This window comes from Poecilia latipinna, unplaced genomic scaffold (genome assembly GCF_001443285.1).
Source record: "Poecilia latipinna isolate Pla-1442-1.1 unplaced genomic scaffold, P_latipinna-1.0 Scaffold713, whole genome shotgun sequence".
Lineage (NCBI taxonomy): Eukaryota > Metazoa > Chordata > Actinopteri > Cyprinodontiformes > Poeciliidae > Poecilia > Poecilia latipinna.
The window spans coordinates 44,761-63,944 of NW_015113329.1; the positions used below are offsets into that span (position 1 = coordinate 44,761).

The 19,184-nt window shown below is 37.6% G+C and overlaps 1 protein-coding gene across 1 annotated transcript in view; it reads left to right on the forward strand.

The window, feature by feature from the left end:
* LOC106955180 (zinc finger matrin-type protein 4) overlaps positions 1–15,008 on the forward strand; it is a 47,066-nt gene extending 32,058 nt beyond the window's left edge. Inside the window, exon 6 of the mRNA XM_015045195.1 lies at positions 10,929–15,008. Within this exon, the coding sequence (XP_014900681.1) occupies positions 10,929–10,950 (22 nt within the window). The 3' untranslated portion in view covers positions 10,951–15,008. The remainder of the gene's footprint in view (positions 1–10,928) is intronic.
* Positions 15,009–19,184: the final 4,176 nt, after the last annotated feature.

The following is a 19,184-nucleotide window of genomic DNA, read 5'->3' on the forward strand; positions in this document are numbered from 1 at the left end:
CCGAATGGAATAAGTCGCCTTGGAGATGCCACATCAAAGTGATGTCAGATATTTGTGTACAACATTTTCTTCAAAGTTGTTTCGTCTTATTCCTGCCAGATGGAGTTTTACGTTGTTTAGCAGTGTGGAAAGACTCCATGAATGACAAATGAAGGATGAGTGCTGAGCTCAAGAGCTGTACTGCCATTGTAACCTACAAAATGGAAAAAAAATACTTTATATCCACCAGCAAAATATGATCTGGAACAGAACCATTGTATTCCATACATTAACCATGAGATAGCTGTGAGTGTGGTTGCAGGCTGTGTTGTGATGCATGGGTGAATGCATCGATGTATTCAAAGCAGTGAAATTAACATCAATGTTTTGCCAGATATAAAAAAAAAGCCATAGGGTGATTTGGCTTTCTATTCATGTTTTCTTTTGTTTTACAGTTAAGGAATCAGAAATGTTTTTTTCTCAACCTTCAACGTTCCTCTCCAGCAAGTGCAATTCAAACATGTTTGAGGAGAAAAAAACATAAAACTACTTCAAAATAAACTGTTAAAGTGAAATTACATGATTGTTCTTTAACAATGGTGTTTAGTTAGTCTGTGTTTTTATCACCATTAAAATACGACTGCCCATGTGCCATCGACGTCTCACGTCACCATGTTGGCATAACATTTTGTCAGCTGCTTTATGTACTTGTAAGGAGCTGCTGTAAATTGGAAGAGATTGTTTAAGATTATATCTTGAAGCGAGAATAAAGATTAAGTTCTGGACACCAAACAGACCTTCACGCTGAGCTCTGGATAAAAAAGTAGTGAGTAAACTCACAGAAAGAAGGATTTTTCTAAAGTATCATAACTCTACACAGGAAGAATATTGTGGTAAAAGACGACTCTTCATAACTCTCGTGTGTCAGTTTTACTGTCGCAGACTGCAGACACTAAAAGAGTCATGTTTATGACAAAGAGAACATAAGCAAGACTAATTGACAGCATCCACCGCAGACACCAAAAGACAGATGAGACGAGAGACGCAGGGAGAGGGAAAGAGACATCAGGTTTGAGAAGACGGGGTTCAGAGATAGCAAGAGGCCACAATAAAATTAAGAAATGTCTCTATAGTGTTGTTTCTTTTTCACAGAGAGAGGCAGGATGTATTGTAGAAAGGACACTGCAAAGATAATAAAGAGAGAGTGAAACAGAACTGCAGTTAACAATAAATCTTCTAGACGGGGCAAAAAGTTAGAGCTGGAGATATAGAGGAGATTTGGACTGGACGACGAGGTTAACCCAGCACTGCTGACAGGTGCAGAGCTTTAGGACGGAAAGGATGGATAGGCCAGAGACAGATAAGAATAAATGTGGAAGACTTACAGGGGAGGCACAGGGCTTTTGTTTTTACTGCTCTCACACCAGTCAGCATAAGAAATGGTTACAAAAGGTTCAAGAGAAGTAGAAGATACATTTTCTGACTCGCTGAGTTTTTGATGACACCTCAACATTGTGGCATTTGAGGACAGGAGGAAGGTTGCTGAGGATGATATCTTCCACACACACACACACATAAGTTTGTATTTCTACTCACATTAGGACTTTGTATTGACTTCCAATCATTTTAGTAACTGCAGTTATGCCTAACCCAGACCCTAACCGTAACCAATAGTAGTCTCTTCCTAACCCTAAACCTAAACTAAACTCAAGTCACACCTTCATCCTAAATCTAACCCAGAAACAGCACTTCGCCTTATGGGGCCTGAGCTTTGGGTCACATTAAGACCAGTTGATCCAACAATGTAGTTTCTGTTTGGAAAATGGTCCTTACAGTGCGTTAAATAAAAGGTCACATACACACATGTATGCACAAACACAAATGTGGAGCATGAAAATAATTTCAGGTAGTTGAAACTGTTACTGCATTTCCACAGTTAATTGAACTAAGTCCATTACATGTCAAACTGAAAAGCCTCAAAGCACAGGATGCTTTTAGTGCAGCCACTCTGACACATTGCAGGTGCTGAGAGACTGAACACAACTGATTCTGAAACCTGAAGCCTGGCCAGCTCTGTTGCACTGCGGTATCGATCCTCTGGGTAACAGAGAACAAGACTAAAGGTTCCACCTCATCAGCCTCACTTCCTCTGTATCCACCTAGTCACTTAGGTGAAACACAACACTGCACCAAAAATCTGTGTCTGACAACAGTTTAGGATGAGCCTCATCTCCCATCGTTCCCACGCCAACAGGCAACTTATTCTATCCTTTATTGTCCATGGGATGATATAATAATGGGTGCATTTTGACAATGCAAACAAGATGTTTTCCAAAAGCAACCTGAGAGGGTCCCTCACACTGAAGAAATGTTATTGATTCAGCATCAACAATTGTTTCACAACAGCAGAATCCAGAATGCAATTAAACGGGCTGGATCAGACTAATGCAGCATGAATATCAGTTCTACAGCTTTATTTCTGCAACGTATGAAACTTTTATGATTTTTTTTTTTTTTTTTTGCTCCTGACGTTGAATTGAACATGATGTATGAAAGCAATAGCAAAACCATTTAAGATACAACTGACATATGATTGTTTTCATCTGTTTGGTGAGAGGGTGTCCCTCTTTCTTATGCTGCCCTGGGAAAATGCCCATATGACCCACATGGAAAACTGTCACTGATGACTGGTTTAAATCCCATAAAGTGGCTTTGAGCTGATTGTTTTTTTGTTTTGTTTTGTTTTGTTTTTTAAATATCTCTTGGGTTTTCTGATTTATGAAAATCTAGGACATTTAACATGAGTCACTGGTTTAATTTCTGTTTGCAAACAAAAATGCTAATTAGTCTTGTTGCTTGTTGTATAATTTAAAATAAACAGCAAAAAACTAAGTGTGTAAGGGTTTAAGACGGAAGGCAGCTAAAATACAGTACTGTAAAAATTCAACTAGCAACAAATCCCTGATTAAAGAATACCGCCCTGTCGGGATCATTTCTGCAGGCAGCTGCTAATGTCATTTGGCCTCTTGTTTTGTAGTTGAAATTATTGTGATAAAGTTGAACAGTAGCTCCAGAAAACTTCCTGAAGTGGAAAAAAATCTGGATAGTCTCTAAGAATTATCTTTATACATGAAAGTGGCTATATGGACAGTTCTTTTTATATGTTGCGATTCTTTATTTCTTGGACAGTATTTCGATCAGGTCAAAGATTTAGGCCTTCCTAAGTCTTTGGAAGCATATGCATGCTTGTGTTGTATATGAGTTCTTTCATACTAAGCACGAGCTTTGGTTTGTGTAAGGCGCTTTCTGGATGAGATGAAAGTGCGGCTGGCAGCGGCAGAGGATTAGCTTCCACTGAAGAAACATCCATGAAAAGTGTGAGCCTGTGTGTGTGTGTGTGTGTGTGTGTGTGTGTGTGTGTTTTGTGTGGTGATTGGCATTAGGAATCCATCATCCTAAAACAAAAACAGATTTCTCTATCACGCAAACAGCTGGACTCCTCAGTCTACCAGCTTCTCTGTCTTATCTAAGCCGGCCATCTGCTTCACAGGCAGCCGCAGGTCACTGGAAGCACTGCGCCCTCCACAGTTGGTCCAAACTGGCTACTGTAATTGGACCTGTAAAGGATAACAGCAGTCGTTATGACATGATAAACTGGCAGAACATTTTTTACAGTTTACACTGTGTGGTGATTAAGCTCATGCACTTAGCTGGCCAGCAGACAAACACAACTGAATCAGGCATATGAACTGGAAAACACAATATAAGTCTCCAACTAAAGCACTCCTAAAATCTAACAACTTAATTGCTGAAGTGAAAATGAAACAATGGGAAGTATAGGCCCCCCAGCCAGCAGGAGTTGAAACATGTTTTAGCTTTGCTGTTGTATAAAAAGCATGGCATACCCTACTGTCAGGTAGAGTTATCTATAATATTGTCTAAAAAAATGTTTTATAGTTTCAGCAAGAATACAATTTAGCAGAAATCTGACACGTTATTTTATTTTCTAGCATCAAATTCCAAAAAGGAACCCTAAATATAAAGTGATATGCACATCTACCACTGTTAGATTTAAAAAATATGTACACTGGAAAATGTTTAAACCATTTCTTATTTCTTTATACACCTTTGGAGTATCTAGGCTTTCATATGGCATTTGGAAGCCTAAATACATTGTGTATAAAGAGATAAGTGGAGTTTAAAGTGGTCTGAAGCAATCAATAGTCCATCAGACTTTCAGGTGCTGTATTAGAGTTTTTCTTTTGACAGAATGAATGAAGAGAGTGTGAAAGCAAACAGACCTTCAGGAAGCCTGGGGAAATATTGCTCAAAACAACTTTAAATAACTTTCAAAGGTTACAAGAAAGCTCTGTGAAAAGCAAACTTTTTTCTCTTTTCAGTTCTTGAAAAGATTTTCAAGAACTGAAAATCTTGTTTTTATTATCCTTGTCTCTTTACAGCAAGTTTTCTGCTGATTCATCTCTTCTGCTTTAAAAATCAGTCTCTTTGTTTCTGCAGTTTCCCTGTTTAACAACAAGTAATAATTGATTTAAAGTCATATAATCTACAATAAGTGGGTAATTTACTATGGGTAACTTCTACCAAGTTGGACTCTCTTCTGCCATGAAACTCCCTTTTCCTTCATAACACATTCCTCAAAGGATTTGGTCAAATCATCTATCTATGATTATCTAGACATGATTTCTGTTACGATATGTTTCTACCATATGGTAGATGTGGTCTGTCAAACTGCATTTTGCAGCCAAGTTAAAGTTAAGACAGTCCTGTTGTGTATTGGCAATGAAAAAATTCACTTTTGACCTTTTGGATGTAAAATGTCATCATTTCATTCCCTGTCCAAGTAGACGTATGTCTCCAAGCTGAAGACATTCCCTCAAGGTGTTCCTGAAATGTCACATTCACAAGAATGGAGAAAATCTAGGACACAGTAACTTTGACTTTTAAACTTTTAAACTTTTAAACTTAACTTTCAAATGAGTCTTTTTTTCCAATTCCAACTGAACAGTCGTGCCAATTTTGAAGAAGTTTCTTAAGGGTGTTTTTCCTGACCTCTTGCTGAAAAAAACTGAAAAGGACTGCAGACTCACAATCTAGATGCAAAGAGGTAATACAATATTTCAGATTATCACGTAAAGGTTAAATATAGCTAAAAAATACAACCTCATTCATGCATATATAGGTAGTAATACAGCTGTAGATGCACAGATGCTGAGGGTAGCTGTGATGTTAAGCTTACGTGACGACCATGACTCAGTCTCTGCCCTTAAGCTACTGCTGTCTCTCAACCATTTACCTGGCAGAGAAATCAGACTCCAAATGAAGTTTTTTTTACAGGAACAATAAATTAGACTGTTACTAAAAGTAGAATCAAGTCAGCAAAAGTAGGACAACACTCAACCAGGGGATAGCCACTAAGTTATAAAAGATTTCAGTGAGTCTGGTGGCATCTTGCCTTTCATAAATAATAAAAAGCACACTGTCTTTTTGCAGTAGATATTGACCAGTATTGTTTCTGTGGCACAAATAGGATTTTAGAAGAGACAGGTTTTTGAATTAGATTGAAATTGAGATATTAGTAATTAGAGTGAGGCATTGATGCAAGCAAAGAGCAGTCAGATTATGAGTTAATTATTATGTTTTCTGATCATTTGTTTTCTTAGAATATTGACACATGTTGCTTTTTTTTATTATAACAAAATGATTATGGCATGAAAAGTAGTATGTTTGACCCTGCGATCTCTGACCTCTCTGTCTCTCTCTCTCTACTTATTACATGTCTGAATTGTTGCAAGTAAATGCAACAATTGTTGCAAGTGTATTGTTGCATGTTTTTCCACTACCAGGAAAAACATGGAACAAAAGAAGGGTTGTACTGATCACTGACACACAGATGTGGCGGGTACACAAACTTTTACTGAACTAAGAGTAGGAATACTTCAGCATGTTTTGACTCAGAGTAGACACTATGTAATTACCTGAGTAAGAATAAAAAGTATTCTGTATGAAAATAATAAAATAAGTAGTGAAGATATCAGAATATGGTAAATAATATTTTTTACCACATCTTTTTGCTCTGAATGGCACATTAGGCTCAGTAGATTAAAAAAAAATTAATAACATTAGAACAACAAAGCTTTTATACAGTGAAGTTTAAAACTTGTGTCTGGTGCGTTTTTGGTTAAAACATATTTGTTTATGAATATAAGAAGTTTTATTTGAGTAAAAATGGAAATTTTATTCAATGAAGAGAAGTGATACTTCATAATAATATTACTGAAGCAAAAGTAAAACATATGGTGTCATAAAGCTTCTCCTAAAACAATTTATTTTCCAAAATGTTACTCAAGTAAAGGTTACTGAGTAGCTACCCACCTCTCCCGACACAATAGGTGGTTTTATTCTCACTGTAAAGGAAGTTTTAATTATCATTTTGAAAAATAAATGTTTTTTTTTTTTTTTTGTCCAGCATAAAAAAGCTTTTTGCTTCCCCATGACATAGGCAGCTGTAGTGCAAAGGATCATGTTGTATTGTTGCTAGTGGGCAAATGCGTCTTGAACAAATTCTTCTTCTGTGCAGTGTACCAGCAATAATATTGTGATTTAGGCAGTCTACTTTCACTTTGTTTAAAGATGCAGGGGCTACACATGCTACTCTTGAAATATTAATAACTGAAGATAGATTACATCCACATTAACAATATCCAAAAGACACAAACCAGCATTGCTTTTAGCTTTCTCTGACTGATTAACAGATATAGGATGTACTAAACACGTTTTGTTTTCAACAAGCTTAACGGGCATCTACAGATAATTAGGTCTGTGTACGTTTGCAGCATCATCAGAAAGTAGGCATTGTCTGAACATTATGCAACCAGATGATATCTTCAAATCTTCAAATATTCTTCAAATCTTTCATTGTAAACATTTGAAGAAAAAAAAGGGTTAAATATTATAATTGACTACTGATAATATTCTGCAGTGCACCCCTTGAACATCCACTTGCAATAAATTATTAATTACTGGGATGATTTTCAAATGAGCCAGGCAACATGTAACATGCAATGTGTGCATGTTAATCAGGGAAGCCTTACAACACACTAAAAAATATGCTAGAGTTCAATGTTACCTCTTGTTAAATGCAATAAATACCTGATTAGATGCATAAATTGAGCTCTAAAGAAATCCACCTAAATCAAGTTAAGATAAGAAGGATAATATAAGATAAGACCGTATTAGTTCCAGAGGGAAATTCCTGTCATCTCCACTACATAAACTGACGCCAAATGAGAGTTTTGTGGTGGGAGGATGATCAACATTTATTAAAGGTTATATTTTCACTGCATTTGATTTAAATCATTCCCAGGTAAATATTCTATTAACTTTTAGCAGGAGTGATTTAATTTTGGTGCAAACAACATCCCTCATTTTGAATGTCATCAGGTTTTTGAATGACTCAAATATTCAAATAATATTCACTACGGTTATTTGGCAATTAATTCATTTAATTAACTTTTATCTATTAAATTAAGCAGGCTTTTGCTTTCAGTTTTTGTGGAGGTGGAGAGAGTAAATAGTCTTCTTAAACCAATGGTGTAGCAAAAGATCTTCTGCTTGCCTTTAAAGTAAAGAAATACTAAAGTCTTCTACTAAATCCAAAGTTTATTACAGTTATAGTTCAAGTGGGCTTTCAGTGGTTTGCAGAAAGGCATAAACTGTAATCACTGAGACAGAATTATTGGTACTTGGAGTTTATTGCTAAAAATCGGGGCCAATGAGAACGTTTTGGGAAAACGATGCCTTTCAGAGGACAAATGTTAGGGCTGCATTGTCCAAACCCACTTTTAGTTGTAATGTTCTTACCTGGGTAACACAGGTCCAGTATCAACCTTGCTCCTGGGCACTGAATGCTTATAAATGCAAATTGCTTCAGACCAAAAATGTACTCTTGAGATTTTTCCCATAAAAAAAATCTAATTACTTCACATAAAAATAATGAAGTTAACGTCCACTCGCTCGACTGATATTTTAAGATTTATCTGCTATCAGCTTCTGTTCTCGTCAAGGTTCAGCTCAGAGAGACCCTGGAACGGCTTAAATGATATTTAAGTTTATATGATAGAAGAATATTGTTGTTCCAGTGACATCTGAACATGGGTGACCGGTGCAGCTCTGCAACCTTGACCCTCTGAAATCTCTCCATGCTCCCATCTATTGCTCATTGCTACTTGGACTGGAAAAGTGATAAATGTGGAAATCACTTCTAATATTTCTTCAAGGAGCATTTTCTTGCAACTTTAACTGAATATAAATTCTTCCTTACACACACACACACACATACACACACGCAGACAGACAGACAGACAGACAGGGCTTTTCTTTGACTTCCTTTCTTCTTTTTTTTTTGTTCATTTCTGTTGCCTAACCCTAACTCTAACTTAAACTCAATTTATACCTTAGTCCTAAGCCTAACCTCTGACCCAAAAAGAGCCCTTCTCCTTGTGGGGCCCAAATCCAGGAGTATTTGTCAGAACATTGGGCCTTACAGAGTGAGAAATGTTTGCATTTTAACCCATATTAGGACATTGTAATGACTCATTCTTTGCATTTATGTCTACCTCTATAAACGGGGTTCACCGGATTAGGACCAGGCTTCAGAAGGTTAGTAAATACATCGGAAAAAGTCCTGGGCTCCATAAATGAGTACACACTCACAGCATGCAAAAGTGACCTTCAAATCTCCGCAAACACCTCCGGTGGTTATTAGAGGCGCATGCACTCTCTTTGAACTCACTGTCACACACTCCTCATATATCTTACATCGCGCACATGTGACCCGGAGACAGATTATTGGATTAGTCCATTAACAGCCTGTTCATCCACGGACCATGACCTTTTTTCTGCCTCCTTCCTCGGCTTGACTTATATTTGCGTCTTTGCTCCCCACGCTTTAGTTTTTTTTTTTTTTTTTCTGTTTTTCTTTGTACAATTCTTTTATATCTCAGATTATTTGTGTTCATGATTCTTTTGTTGTCATTGTTGTTTTCCCACTTTAGGAGATGTGAATAGTTTTTTTGCACCAACACTGGTAAAGCTTTTACAAGACAGTGGGACTAATATTATGTGAGCTTCAGTTATATACTGCAGATTTATGATGCTTAAAGCAACGTTCTGTAAATCTTATTTGAAGACAAGCAATGTCGTCCCCATAGAAACAGAGAAGATGCAGAACATTTTCAGGTAAATGTGAAACAAATAACACTGACAATAAAGGCTGATGTGTTTGGCATAAAGCTAAATATAAATTTAACTCCATCTGTACATATGGAAGTGTCTCCACAATTTGAATTTACCTTGCTGATGAGTGAGTCTGCAGTGATGATCAACTACTGCGTCACTTTTCTCAGGCAAACACAGCAAACACTCTGTGAATAGATCTACTAGTATTACAAATTTCCTTTGTTATATATTTGTTTGTTGTTTTCCCCTTTTCAGATACCAGATACTTTCATTGGAACAACAAAATAATTGACAGTATCAACATATGATTTACATTTGTATGATTTAACTAGTCATCCTCTTTTCTGCGTTACATTTTTTTTTTCTCTCTGCTTCTCTCATCTCTCAGCCCTCCTGGCTGCTACCTGTCCCTTTCCAGAAAACAAAACAAGCTTCCTGACTCAGGCCCTCCCTCTCTTCTGAGAGTCCAACAGATAGGTCCTGACAGAGCAGACAGGCTGCAGGAGCCTCTGTTTTAACAGCCATTATCGAGACGGGCGCTGACGGGCTGGTTTGCCTGCAAATTCTCCTTTCTTCCTCAAAATCTGCCGCTGCATTTCCACAAACGGTGATTATGAGGGCGCACTGCGAAGGGGTGGCAATTTACCAAAGACTGTGATGAAAAGAGTGGAATCGATCATGCTGTCTGTGGTTCGTGTTTTCATTTCAGGCTCAAATTGGCCGCAGCGTATGGAGGAGACATTTTATTTTCAACTTGTTTGTTTGTTTGTTTCAACTAAGGTAAAGGGTGAGGAACCATAAGCTCACACTGAGACAAAATCAATCCGAGAGCTGTATAATAAAAGAAATGATAATAGCATCCCAGACTAAATGGAGGATCTATAACACAACAATTCTTAAGAGATAAAGAAGACATTATACGTTTGTGTTATGACTCCGTACAGCTCTCATCTCTGGCTCACGTTCGTCATCTGACCGATAAGGATCTACGGCAGGATTTCCCAGGATGTTTGTCCTCTATAACACTTCAAAAAATAAGGCTCACTCACTGTGGTGTGAGATGCCTTCTATGATCTCCAGTCCTACTTATCGCTTTTGTTTTAATTGAATACGGCTTTCTTGCCTCTCCACTTGCTTTATTTCATAGTGATAAAGCCGCAGAATGCAGCCGCGGCGGCTGTCATCGAGAAAAACAATTAGCGGTTCGTGATAAAGGCCAAATCCGCAGCAAATATTGCACTTTAAACATGAGGGTTTATGCTCCTATCTATTTTCTTTGTTTTAATTTGGAGCACAGCCAGATAGCGGGCATAACAGATGACTGTAATTATGAGAAGACAGTGGAGAAGGAGTGTTGGTTAATGTTTCGCATATTGCCGAGCCATACTTTGCAGTAAAGGGGATTTGTTTTAAGTGGAGCACCTAATGAGAAGTAGCAGCAATGCAGAATTACAGTACTATTTTGCTGTATGTTTGTCTTGTTAAAGTACTAATGATGACTGTGTTTATTGTGCCATCTGCTCTGGATTTAAAATGTCAAATGGATTTACAGAAAACTAGGATTAGTTCAAAGGGACCAGGTAAGGTCTTTCACTCCACTGGGTTTCATGCTCCCTGTGGTTAAAAAGGCCAGGTCCTGTCAAATCTGAAGAACAAGACTAACATATTCTTTCGTGTGTTTTGTTTTTCAGCCTAAAGCAACACCAGCAGTAAGTCAGACCACACAGGAACGAAGAAGCAACGAAGACAGATTGGGATAAACAACTTCAGAAACAAAAAGGACTTCGTGCCAGAAAGTAGTGCAGATTAACTGCAGTGTGTATGCTTGTGTGTGCGTGTGTGTGCGTGTGTGTGCGGATGTGTGTGTGCGTGCGTGTATAGGTGTGTGCCGTGGGCATTTATGCACATATCTAAAGTAAGTGTATGTAGGGAATAACGGTGTGTTCATTTCAGTATTCAAGGTATATTCAGCACATTGTGTTTGATTGTTGAACGGTCTGAACGATCTGCAGAAGACTTGCGACTGAGGATTACCACGTAGCTCCTCTGTGAACCACAATCATAAATTAAACTGATGTCACTACATTACCCAGACTGGTAATAATCATTAAGTTGATCGCCACAGAACAGGAGTACTAATAACTCTGTGACTAGTGGTGACCCGGGTGTTCTGACAGTGATCTGAGTCTGGATACGATCCTTTATGTGTTTGTGATTGTAATACAGTGCCTTGCAAAAGTATTGATACGCTTTGAGCCTTTTCGGATGTTCTTACATTGAAACCACAATCACAAATGCATTTATGTCGAGTTTAATACAATATTATAGAATGTCAAAACTCTGACATCTATTTCTTCAGCTCCATTGACTCTATACCTTCCTCTACAGTGACTACTTCAAGTCCTGTGGGCCATGTCACTGTCCGCTACGCACATCCATACTCGATTTTCTTTTCAAACTAGCTCAAGCTTAGTCATATTTGATGGGATGCAATTGAACGTCATATTAGAAAATGTGTTCTTATGTGCATCTGTTGAAAATAACCTTGAACCGTCGAACATACTTTTCATTAATTTTTGTATTATAAATGTTTTTTTTTTTTTTTGTTGGTCTCATGTACATTTCTAAAATGTCATGTTGAAAGCACACAAAAAAAAACTTCAGAATTAATAGAACTAAAAGCTTGGGAACATCAGTATGTGTGTAATTAATCTACTTTCTTAGTGAAAGTTACTCCTACTAAAGTTTGCTACTGAAAACAAAATCAACTTAAAAATGTTCTGATTTATTGGATATGACTGTGTTTATAAGTCTTGACACAGGTACAGTATGTATGCTTCTCAGTTTTATTTGCAAACAGTTTTGAAAGTCATCCATTGCTTTTCTTCTACTTTACAATTATGCAGTGCTTTGTACAGATTAATCATATAAAACCTCGATAAAATGCGTCGAACGTTTCAGTTCTGACACGACAAAATGCGAAAAGCTCGAATGTGCACGTCCGCTTTTGCAAGGCACCGTAATGCAGCGATGAGTTTTGATGACGGCCAGGCTGTATGCACGGTTCACTTTCAGACCACTTGAAACCTACTCAGGCCCAGACTTTAAAGTCTAAGAGCAAGAAAATCCCCTGTGACCTCAGCCACGACTGACTGCATGACTTGCCATAGGTTCAAACAAAAAAAATAAACAGTTTTTGTTTTGAACATAGCAATGCCTGTCAGTGTTGTGGATTGGTCTGTTTTCAATATATGTCTCCCTCCTAATCATGATCTGGACAAAAAGGGTAAACGAGCAAAGAGACTCTTGAGTTTTACTGCTGACGAGAGTCTGTGAATCATCTACTGTTGAAAACATTCCCACTGCACTAAGTATTGATGTCAAATGCAGGTTGGAGGTGACAGAAGCTGTCTCTGTAAAGGGCAACATGTAGATAATATTTCTCTATATATTTTTTTGGTTGCTAAAGCCAGAGGAAAACAAGCTTCCCTCCCTATTCATGTAGCACCTAATACAACTGGGATTGTTTTCGATGCATGCAACCATTGCATTGATTTGACTTTTTTCAAGCCTACCTATTGCGTGTTTTGACTGTAGTGCTGCTTTTTAGGAATAGCTTTGTAATGCATTACAGCACATGCTTGCAATGGAACTTAAAGGTCACATTCAAAAGTGATTTATTCATCCAACAAAGGAAAACAGTTTGATACTTAGATATTAGACCTGCACAAGGCATAATGGCCTTGTGTTGTTTCTTCTGCCTGAGAGTTTTAATAGGGGATTCGAAGTTTCTTTCAGTGAACAAAGATGCGATGTAACAGCAAGGAGAAAAGTATTCACGCTTATTTTTCTGTCAGCTTATGGACGACCTAAAAAGAAATATCCTGAGCTGTAACAGTTCCAGGGAAACGTTTACATACACTCATCGTTGCCATCTTTTCCCCTTTAAAATCTATATTTAAGCTGGATTGGTCAAACTAAATTAACTTTAGAATTCCTTAGATCCAGATAGTGACAGATTCAAAAATATACATTTGATCTCATTAATCTTTGGTCATATTTTGGTTAGAATATTGCACTTCAAGAAGATCCTCTTTCTAGCCATCAACAAACTTCTTGCGTAATTCTCGCTTGATGTTGGGAGTCTGTTTTTTAACTGAATTTTTGGATCAGCTTGAAAAATAGTCTAAAATTTTCAACAGGTCGAAGCTTTCATGTTTGTCTGTTTTATCCACCTCAAGGCCAGTTTTGATGCATATCGTTTTTATGTTGGAAAGCCTAGTTGTGTCCATGTTTCAATAATCTAGCTATTTTACTGAGATGACAGTGAAAAATTGCAGGGCAGTCTTCTTCTTATTTTTATTTTTTCATGTTTGTCACACCTTTAGACCAATTTAAACATAGTCAAAGACAACACAAGTAGGCTTTCACACAAAATGCAGATTTTAATGGAGAAAAAAAAATGCAAACCTACTCGGTCCTGTGTGAAAAAGGTTGTTTTTGTTTCTCCATTAATTCTATTTCCGCCACAGCAGAGACCGTGTGAAGTTTGAGACCTTCACATCGACTCCTCCAAATGTTCGCACCACTGTAGCTACAACAGCTTAGTGTTTGTCTCCTCAGACCACAAAACTTCTGAAGACATTATAGAAACAGCGGCGTCTTTCTTGGTCGACATCTATTCACTGAATAGTGATGTAAAACTGGTGCTCCAGCAATTTTCAGTTCCAGTTCAGTGAATATCCAAACAAAATGATGTCAGAAACGTGTCATTAGCTACATAAAGCCTGTTGTCAAGATGCAACTTGTTAAGGAATATTTGACTGTGGGCATATTATTAAGCCCATGTCTATAATTTTGACAATTTGCAGATTAGAAGAATAAAATCAAAAGTTGCTCACATAATTCGTGTTTATAAAATATAACGGGCTGTTCATAATCAGCAGTGGTTCTTGCATGAATGCTGCATTTGGCACCCACATGCCCACAATAATTTTAGTTTATGAGAAAAACAAAGATTAATTAGTTAATCTAGTCTAGTACTTTACATGTGACACAACTATATCTGTAAGCACATTCGAGATGATTAAATATGTGTCAGATTCTTTAAAAAAAAAGCAGTGAAATAGCTCTGTAACTTAGTACTAACTGAGAGTATTTTATCACTTAACATAAAACATCAGGGGATGCTCCTCACATTACTCACATAGAATTGGGGAAAAGGGGAAAGTTGTTTGAGGTGCAGCTGACGATATTTTCTTTTCCTTTTTTAAATTTTAACATTGCCTGCCCCCAGGCCGCACCGTCTAGGTGGGGACATGCGTTTAACGACACTGATGCTAAGATAAGTGTATGTAAACTAAAAACTGGATCTGCATATTGGTTTTAATGGTGTAGGGAAAAAAAGTTTTTTTTTTTTTAATGTTTTTCTTCTTTTTCTTTCTTTTTCCCTTTTACAATGAGCAGCGTTAAACACTCTGAACTTTTTTTGGAAGGTTTTCCGTCTGAGACGTCAGAGAGTTAAAAAAAAATTTATGCAATTGTGCCGTAAGATTAACATCCGTAGAGCGTGGGCTTGAAATGAGATAGTTTATCTATGGAAACAGAGCAGTGTGTGTTCTTTAACAATAGCAGCAGGTGAAACTTGTGTTTTGAAAAGAAGAGTTTTGTATTTATAGTGTTTATCTGCACTGAGCCAAGAGTGGTAATGTTTCTTATTCTACTAATGAGAATTATAATATGCAGGCACTGGAATAAAATCATTTGATGAGCCGTGTTTTTATATGTTTTTTTTTTCTTTATTGTGGAAATAATAACCTGAAAAATGTGATGAAGGACCAAAATGTGCCAAGTAGCTGTGTTTGCTAATAGGGTTTATGATGGGAGACATTTTTATCATGAAATATGCAGTCATCACGATAAATATACCCATATATAATCAGAAAACTGCCAAAAAAAAAAGGATTCAAGATACAGCTGGGTTATTATTTAACTCTAGCAAAAATGCAAAATCAACAGGATTTTTTTTTTTTTGTTAGTTTTTTTTTATGTGCATCAGACTGTCTTGATGTATATTTACTCTGACTGCTCTCTCCTGCACTGGTTTACTCACAATAGATATGTGTCAATATCTCAGCCCGTGCAAAAGGCCAACTGTGCCATGAGTCACATATTTTAGTAGATGTTACATAATATGTGATAGAGCTTCATCTATGAGTAGAAACTGTGTGATAAAATGCTTTTCAGTGGGTGTCAGAATGTGAAGCTGTTAGCTGCACTGACAGTGAGAGACTCTTTGTTAGATGTGTACTGTAAGCACATTTGTAAACACACCTGATGATGAACACAATGAAACTGACATCTACAGTATATCTGTCATCTTTTACGAAACCCAAACCTGTTTTTCTTCTTTCTTTCTTTTTTTTCTTTGCTCCACTATAAGACATTTAACAAATATTCCTAACACATGAATGAACAGACTAACACTTTTGTAGAAATTACATAATTTTGTTCTTTTATGACTTTTCTTTTATTTTTCATGGAATATTGATCTTAATACTTAATTAACATTATGCAGCCACCGACTGGTATGTTGTGAACAATATCAGATCTTTTTTTTTTTTTTTTCCAGCTTTGACCCCACTGTACCACCCTGGCTCACTTTAAGACCTGAAATATTATAATAAATGTATTAGACAAATGGCCAATTTATTAGGTACACTTTTGTAACATTGGGTTGGACACGTCTGCTTTAGCAATAGCTTTTATTTATTTATTTATTTATTTATTTATTTATTGTGATTAGATTCAACAACGTGTCAACATTATGCAGTTTATTTACATTTTTCATCTGGACATCCATAGTGCACATTCTCTGTTCCACTTCATTTGAAAGGTGTTCTGCTTAGACTGAGATCTGTGGCTGCTGGAGTGCGGTGAACTCATCGTCATGTTCATGAAATCACTTTGAGATGATTTGGTCTTTCATTACATCATGCACTATCCTTCTGGAAGTAGCCACCATGAAGTGGGTGCACTGTCGCCGTTAAGTAACACTGCAGCTTGCACACCCGGCATCCTGCAGTGTTTGAACGATGCTCAAGTGGTGCTACGGGTACAACATGAGCCAAGAGAACGTCCCTCACACCATAACGCCACCTCCACAAGTCTGAACCATTCATACGTGACAGGATTCATACTCTCCTTCCATCTGAATTTTATTCCAATCTAATTTTCTAATGTGTTTCATTGGAGTTCATGGGAATGACGGCCTTGATCTCCAGTGAACAGGAGTGGCACCTGATATGGTCTTTATTAATTGTAACCCTTATGCTTCAAGGTTAAGGGTTGAAGCTTAAGTTTGTGTCCTCTTAACTCAGCACCTGCATCTACACGTAAGAGTCTAGCTGATCAGTTGATTTCTCTGTTTATCCATAATTTAAACCTTACTTTTCTCATTCATGCAGAGAAATAGAGCTGAAATATTTATATTTGTTATCAGTTCATGGAGCCAGACGATGAACTTAAAACAGATGACTTTATTCAAGCTTAAGAATAACTTTATTCATCTCAGTTCTTAAGAGAACTAAAGCAAACAGACACCGCTGTGTGTATGCTGAAGATTTTTATTTTTAAAAATAAACAGTTATAATTTGATCCAAAGTTTGTTGCTCATTAGTGGTTGTTTGAAAAAGCTTTAGGGAGCGACTGCCAGGCGCTCATACAGTCACAGTGACTTCAGCACTTACGTTTGGACATGTTTACTTTTACGACATCGCCGCTTCTGCCGTAGCAGGTATTTGAATAATTGAGCATAATTTCCTCCAAGACGATAGAGCTGTGTGAAGTTTTTGCAGGGGAACAAAGTTTTTGACGTATTTCTTGTGATTTTACTAATTGGGAGCCAAACTTATTATTCACAAAGACCAGAGCGGTAATTGCATTAAAGAAACAAGTGGAAGCTAGAGAGGAAGGAGAGCAGCAGGAGTACAAGAGGAATCAGTGCAAACAGGAGGTGTTGTGCACCCTTAATGGCTTATTATAGCGAACAGGAGATGAGCTGAATAAAACATTAAAGATGGTATTATTCCATTTCCACTGCACCACCCAACCTCCATGTACTAGAAAACAGTAGGTGTGAGAATACAGGGCCATCACCTCACTTAGCTGATAGTAGGGCATGTCATCTGAGTTCATCCATATTCATGACCAGATACTTGAAAATCCCTGCATTCTGCTGGGATGTGCTCTTGAAAAGGCAATCCTTCTTAGTCGCGCACGTTGGACAGTTTTCCGAACTTTGCATGTAGAAACGTTTGTAGTTTCGTCACAGTTTTTGCAATGAATTAGCTATTTCAAACGCTAACGTGTGATCAGTTTAAACACGTATGTGACTAACACCGAGTCATGATGGTGATGGTCTCTGGAGAGTAGATTTCAAGTTGCTGTTTCCTTTGTGTTTTGCTGCACTGCTGTGTCAATAAGAGCGTTGTTTTGTGAACATGTCACCTGTGGGATATGTCTCCCTTTTTAAAAGATGAATTTGGCCCAGGAGTCTTCAAAAAAAAAGCATGGTTTTCTGAGAAAAACACACTTTTGAATTAACAAAGAAGAATGGTCTTTACAGAGTCCTTGTACGTAATTACAGTTTCTGAACCTTCGCTTTATTTAGCTGTAGTTTCATTTTGACGATCGATAAGAACTGGCTGAAAAATTCAAATCCAGTGGCGGATTCTGCAAAAGAGAAAATGACTGTTACTATCTAACCGTGCACTGTAAACAAAAAAAAGCCAGGGCGCACAGAGAGCAGGACAAGAATTTTCTGTTTGTTTTGTTACAAATGCATTTCTGTACAACAGATGCGATTCAATACACAATCCTGCAAGCCAACGACAGATTTAAACTTCCCTTCCTCCCCAATGTGTCACAGACTGTATCTGCATGCTCCAGTCTAACTATCAACGGAGATGATGTAACCCCCCACACACCACAGAAGCACAGATTTTCTTTTCCCTGCTCTGCTTCATGCAGCAAGCTGTTCATTGTTAGGGCTTGTCAGAGCTTCACTGTCAAAAATTATTGTCGTCACAATGTTGACCCCATGCCCTTTGCTGCGATCTGAGATAAAGCATCACAGCCTGGTGGGCGATGTAAGTGACCATATTCATGCATCCCAGCTGAATGTATCTGCTTTGATACTGAAGTCACTGGCATCTGACAGTCCAGAAAAGATTTCAAACCCATTTGTAAGACTTTGGGCAAAACAAGGGTCATAATTCATAATTGAAGAGAAAATGCAGCCCTGGTTAACCAAAAATACTCCAAGAGCACATTGACGGTTCCTCCAGGAAGTCACAAGAAGCCCAGAGCAACATCTAAAGCTCTTCAGGCTTCACCGCCTGAATTAAGGTCAGTGTTCAATATTTGGAAAGAAAAAAAAAGAGAGATGGTGCAAAATTGCCTTTGTTAGAAAGTTCTGGTCTGACTCACATTTACCTCCCAAAAATCTTGATAAACGTCAAGAGACAAAAGTGGAATGGTGTATCATGTCATCTAAATCTATCTTAACAGTCCAGATTTTCAGAAACCTGCTGACAGTTAAAGGTGGTGGTGTTAATTTGAGCGATAGGGGCTACTTCATGATCAGGGATTTTGCTTTCTCCCCAAAAAGTCTGCTGGAGAATCTCAATCCATAAGTGCAGGACCTTAAGCCCAACCACACATAGGCAGGATAACGATCCAAAACACATTCGAAAGCCCAGCTAAGACTGACTCTAAAATAACAACAAAAAAACAAAGCAACGTTTTGGAATGGCTGAGCTGAAGTCTGGCCTTGCATCTAATTCAGATATTGCATACTGACCTTGAACACACTGTTCATGTTCAACAGCCCTCCACTGTGGCTGAATAAAACATTTCTGAATGGGAGCGTGGCCCAAAATTCCTCA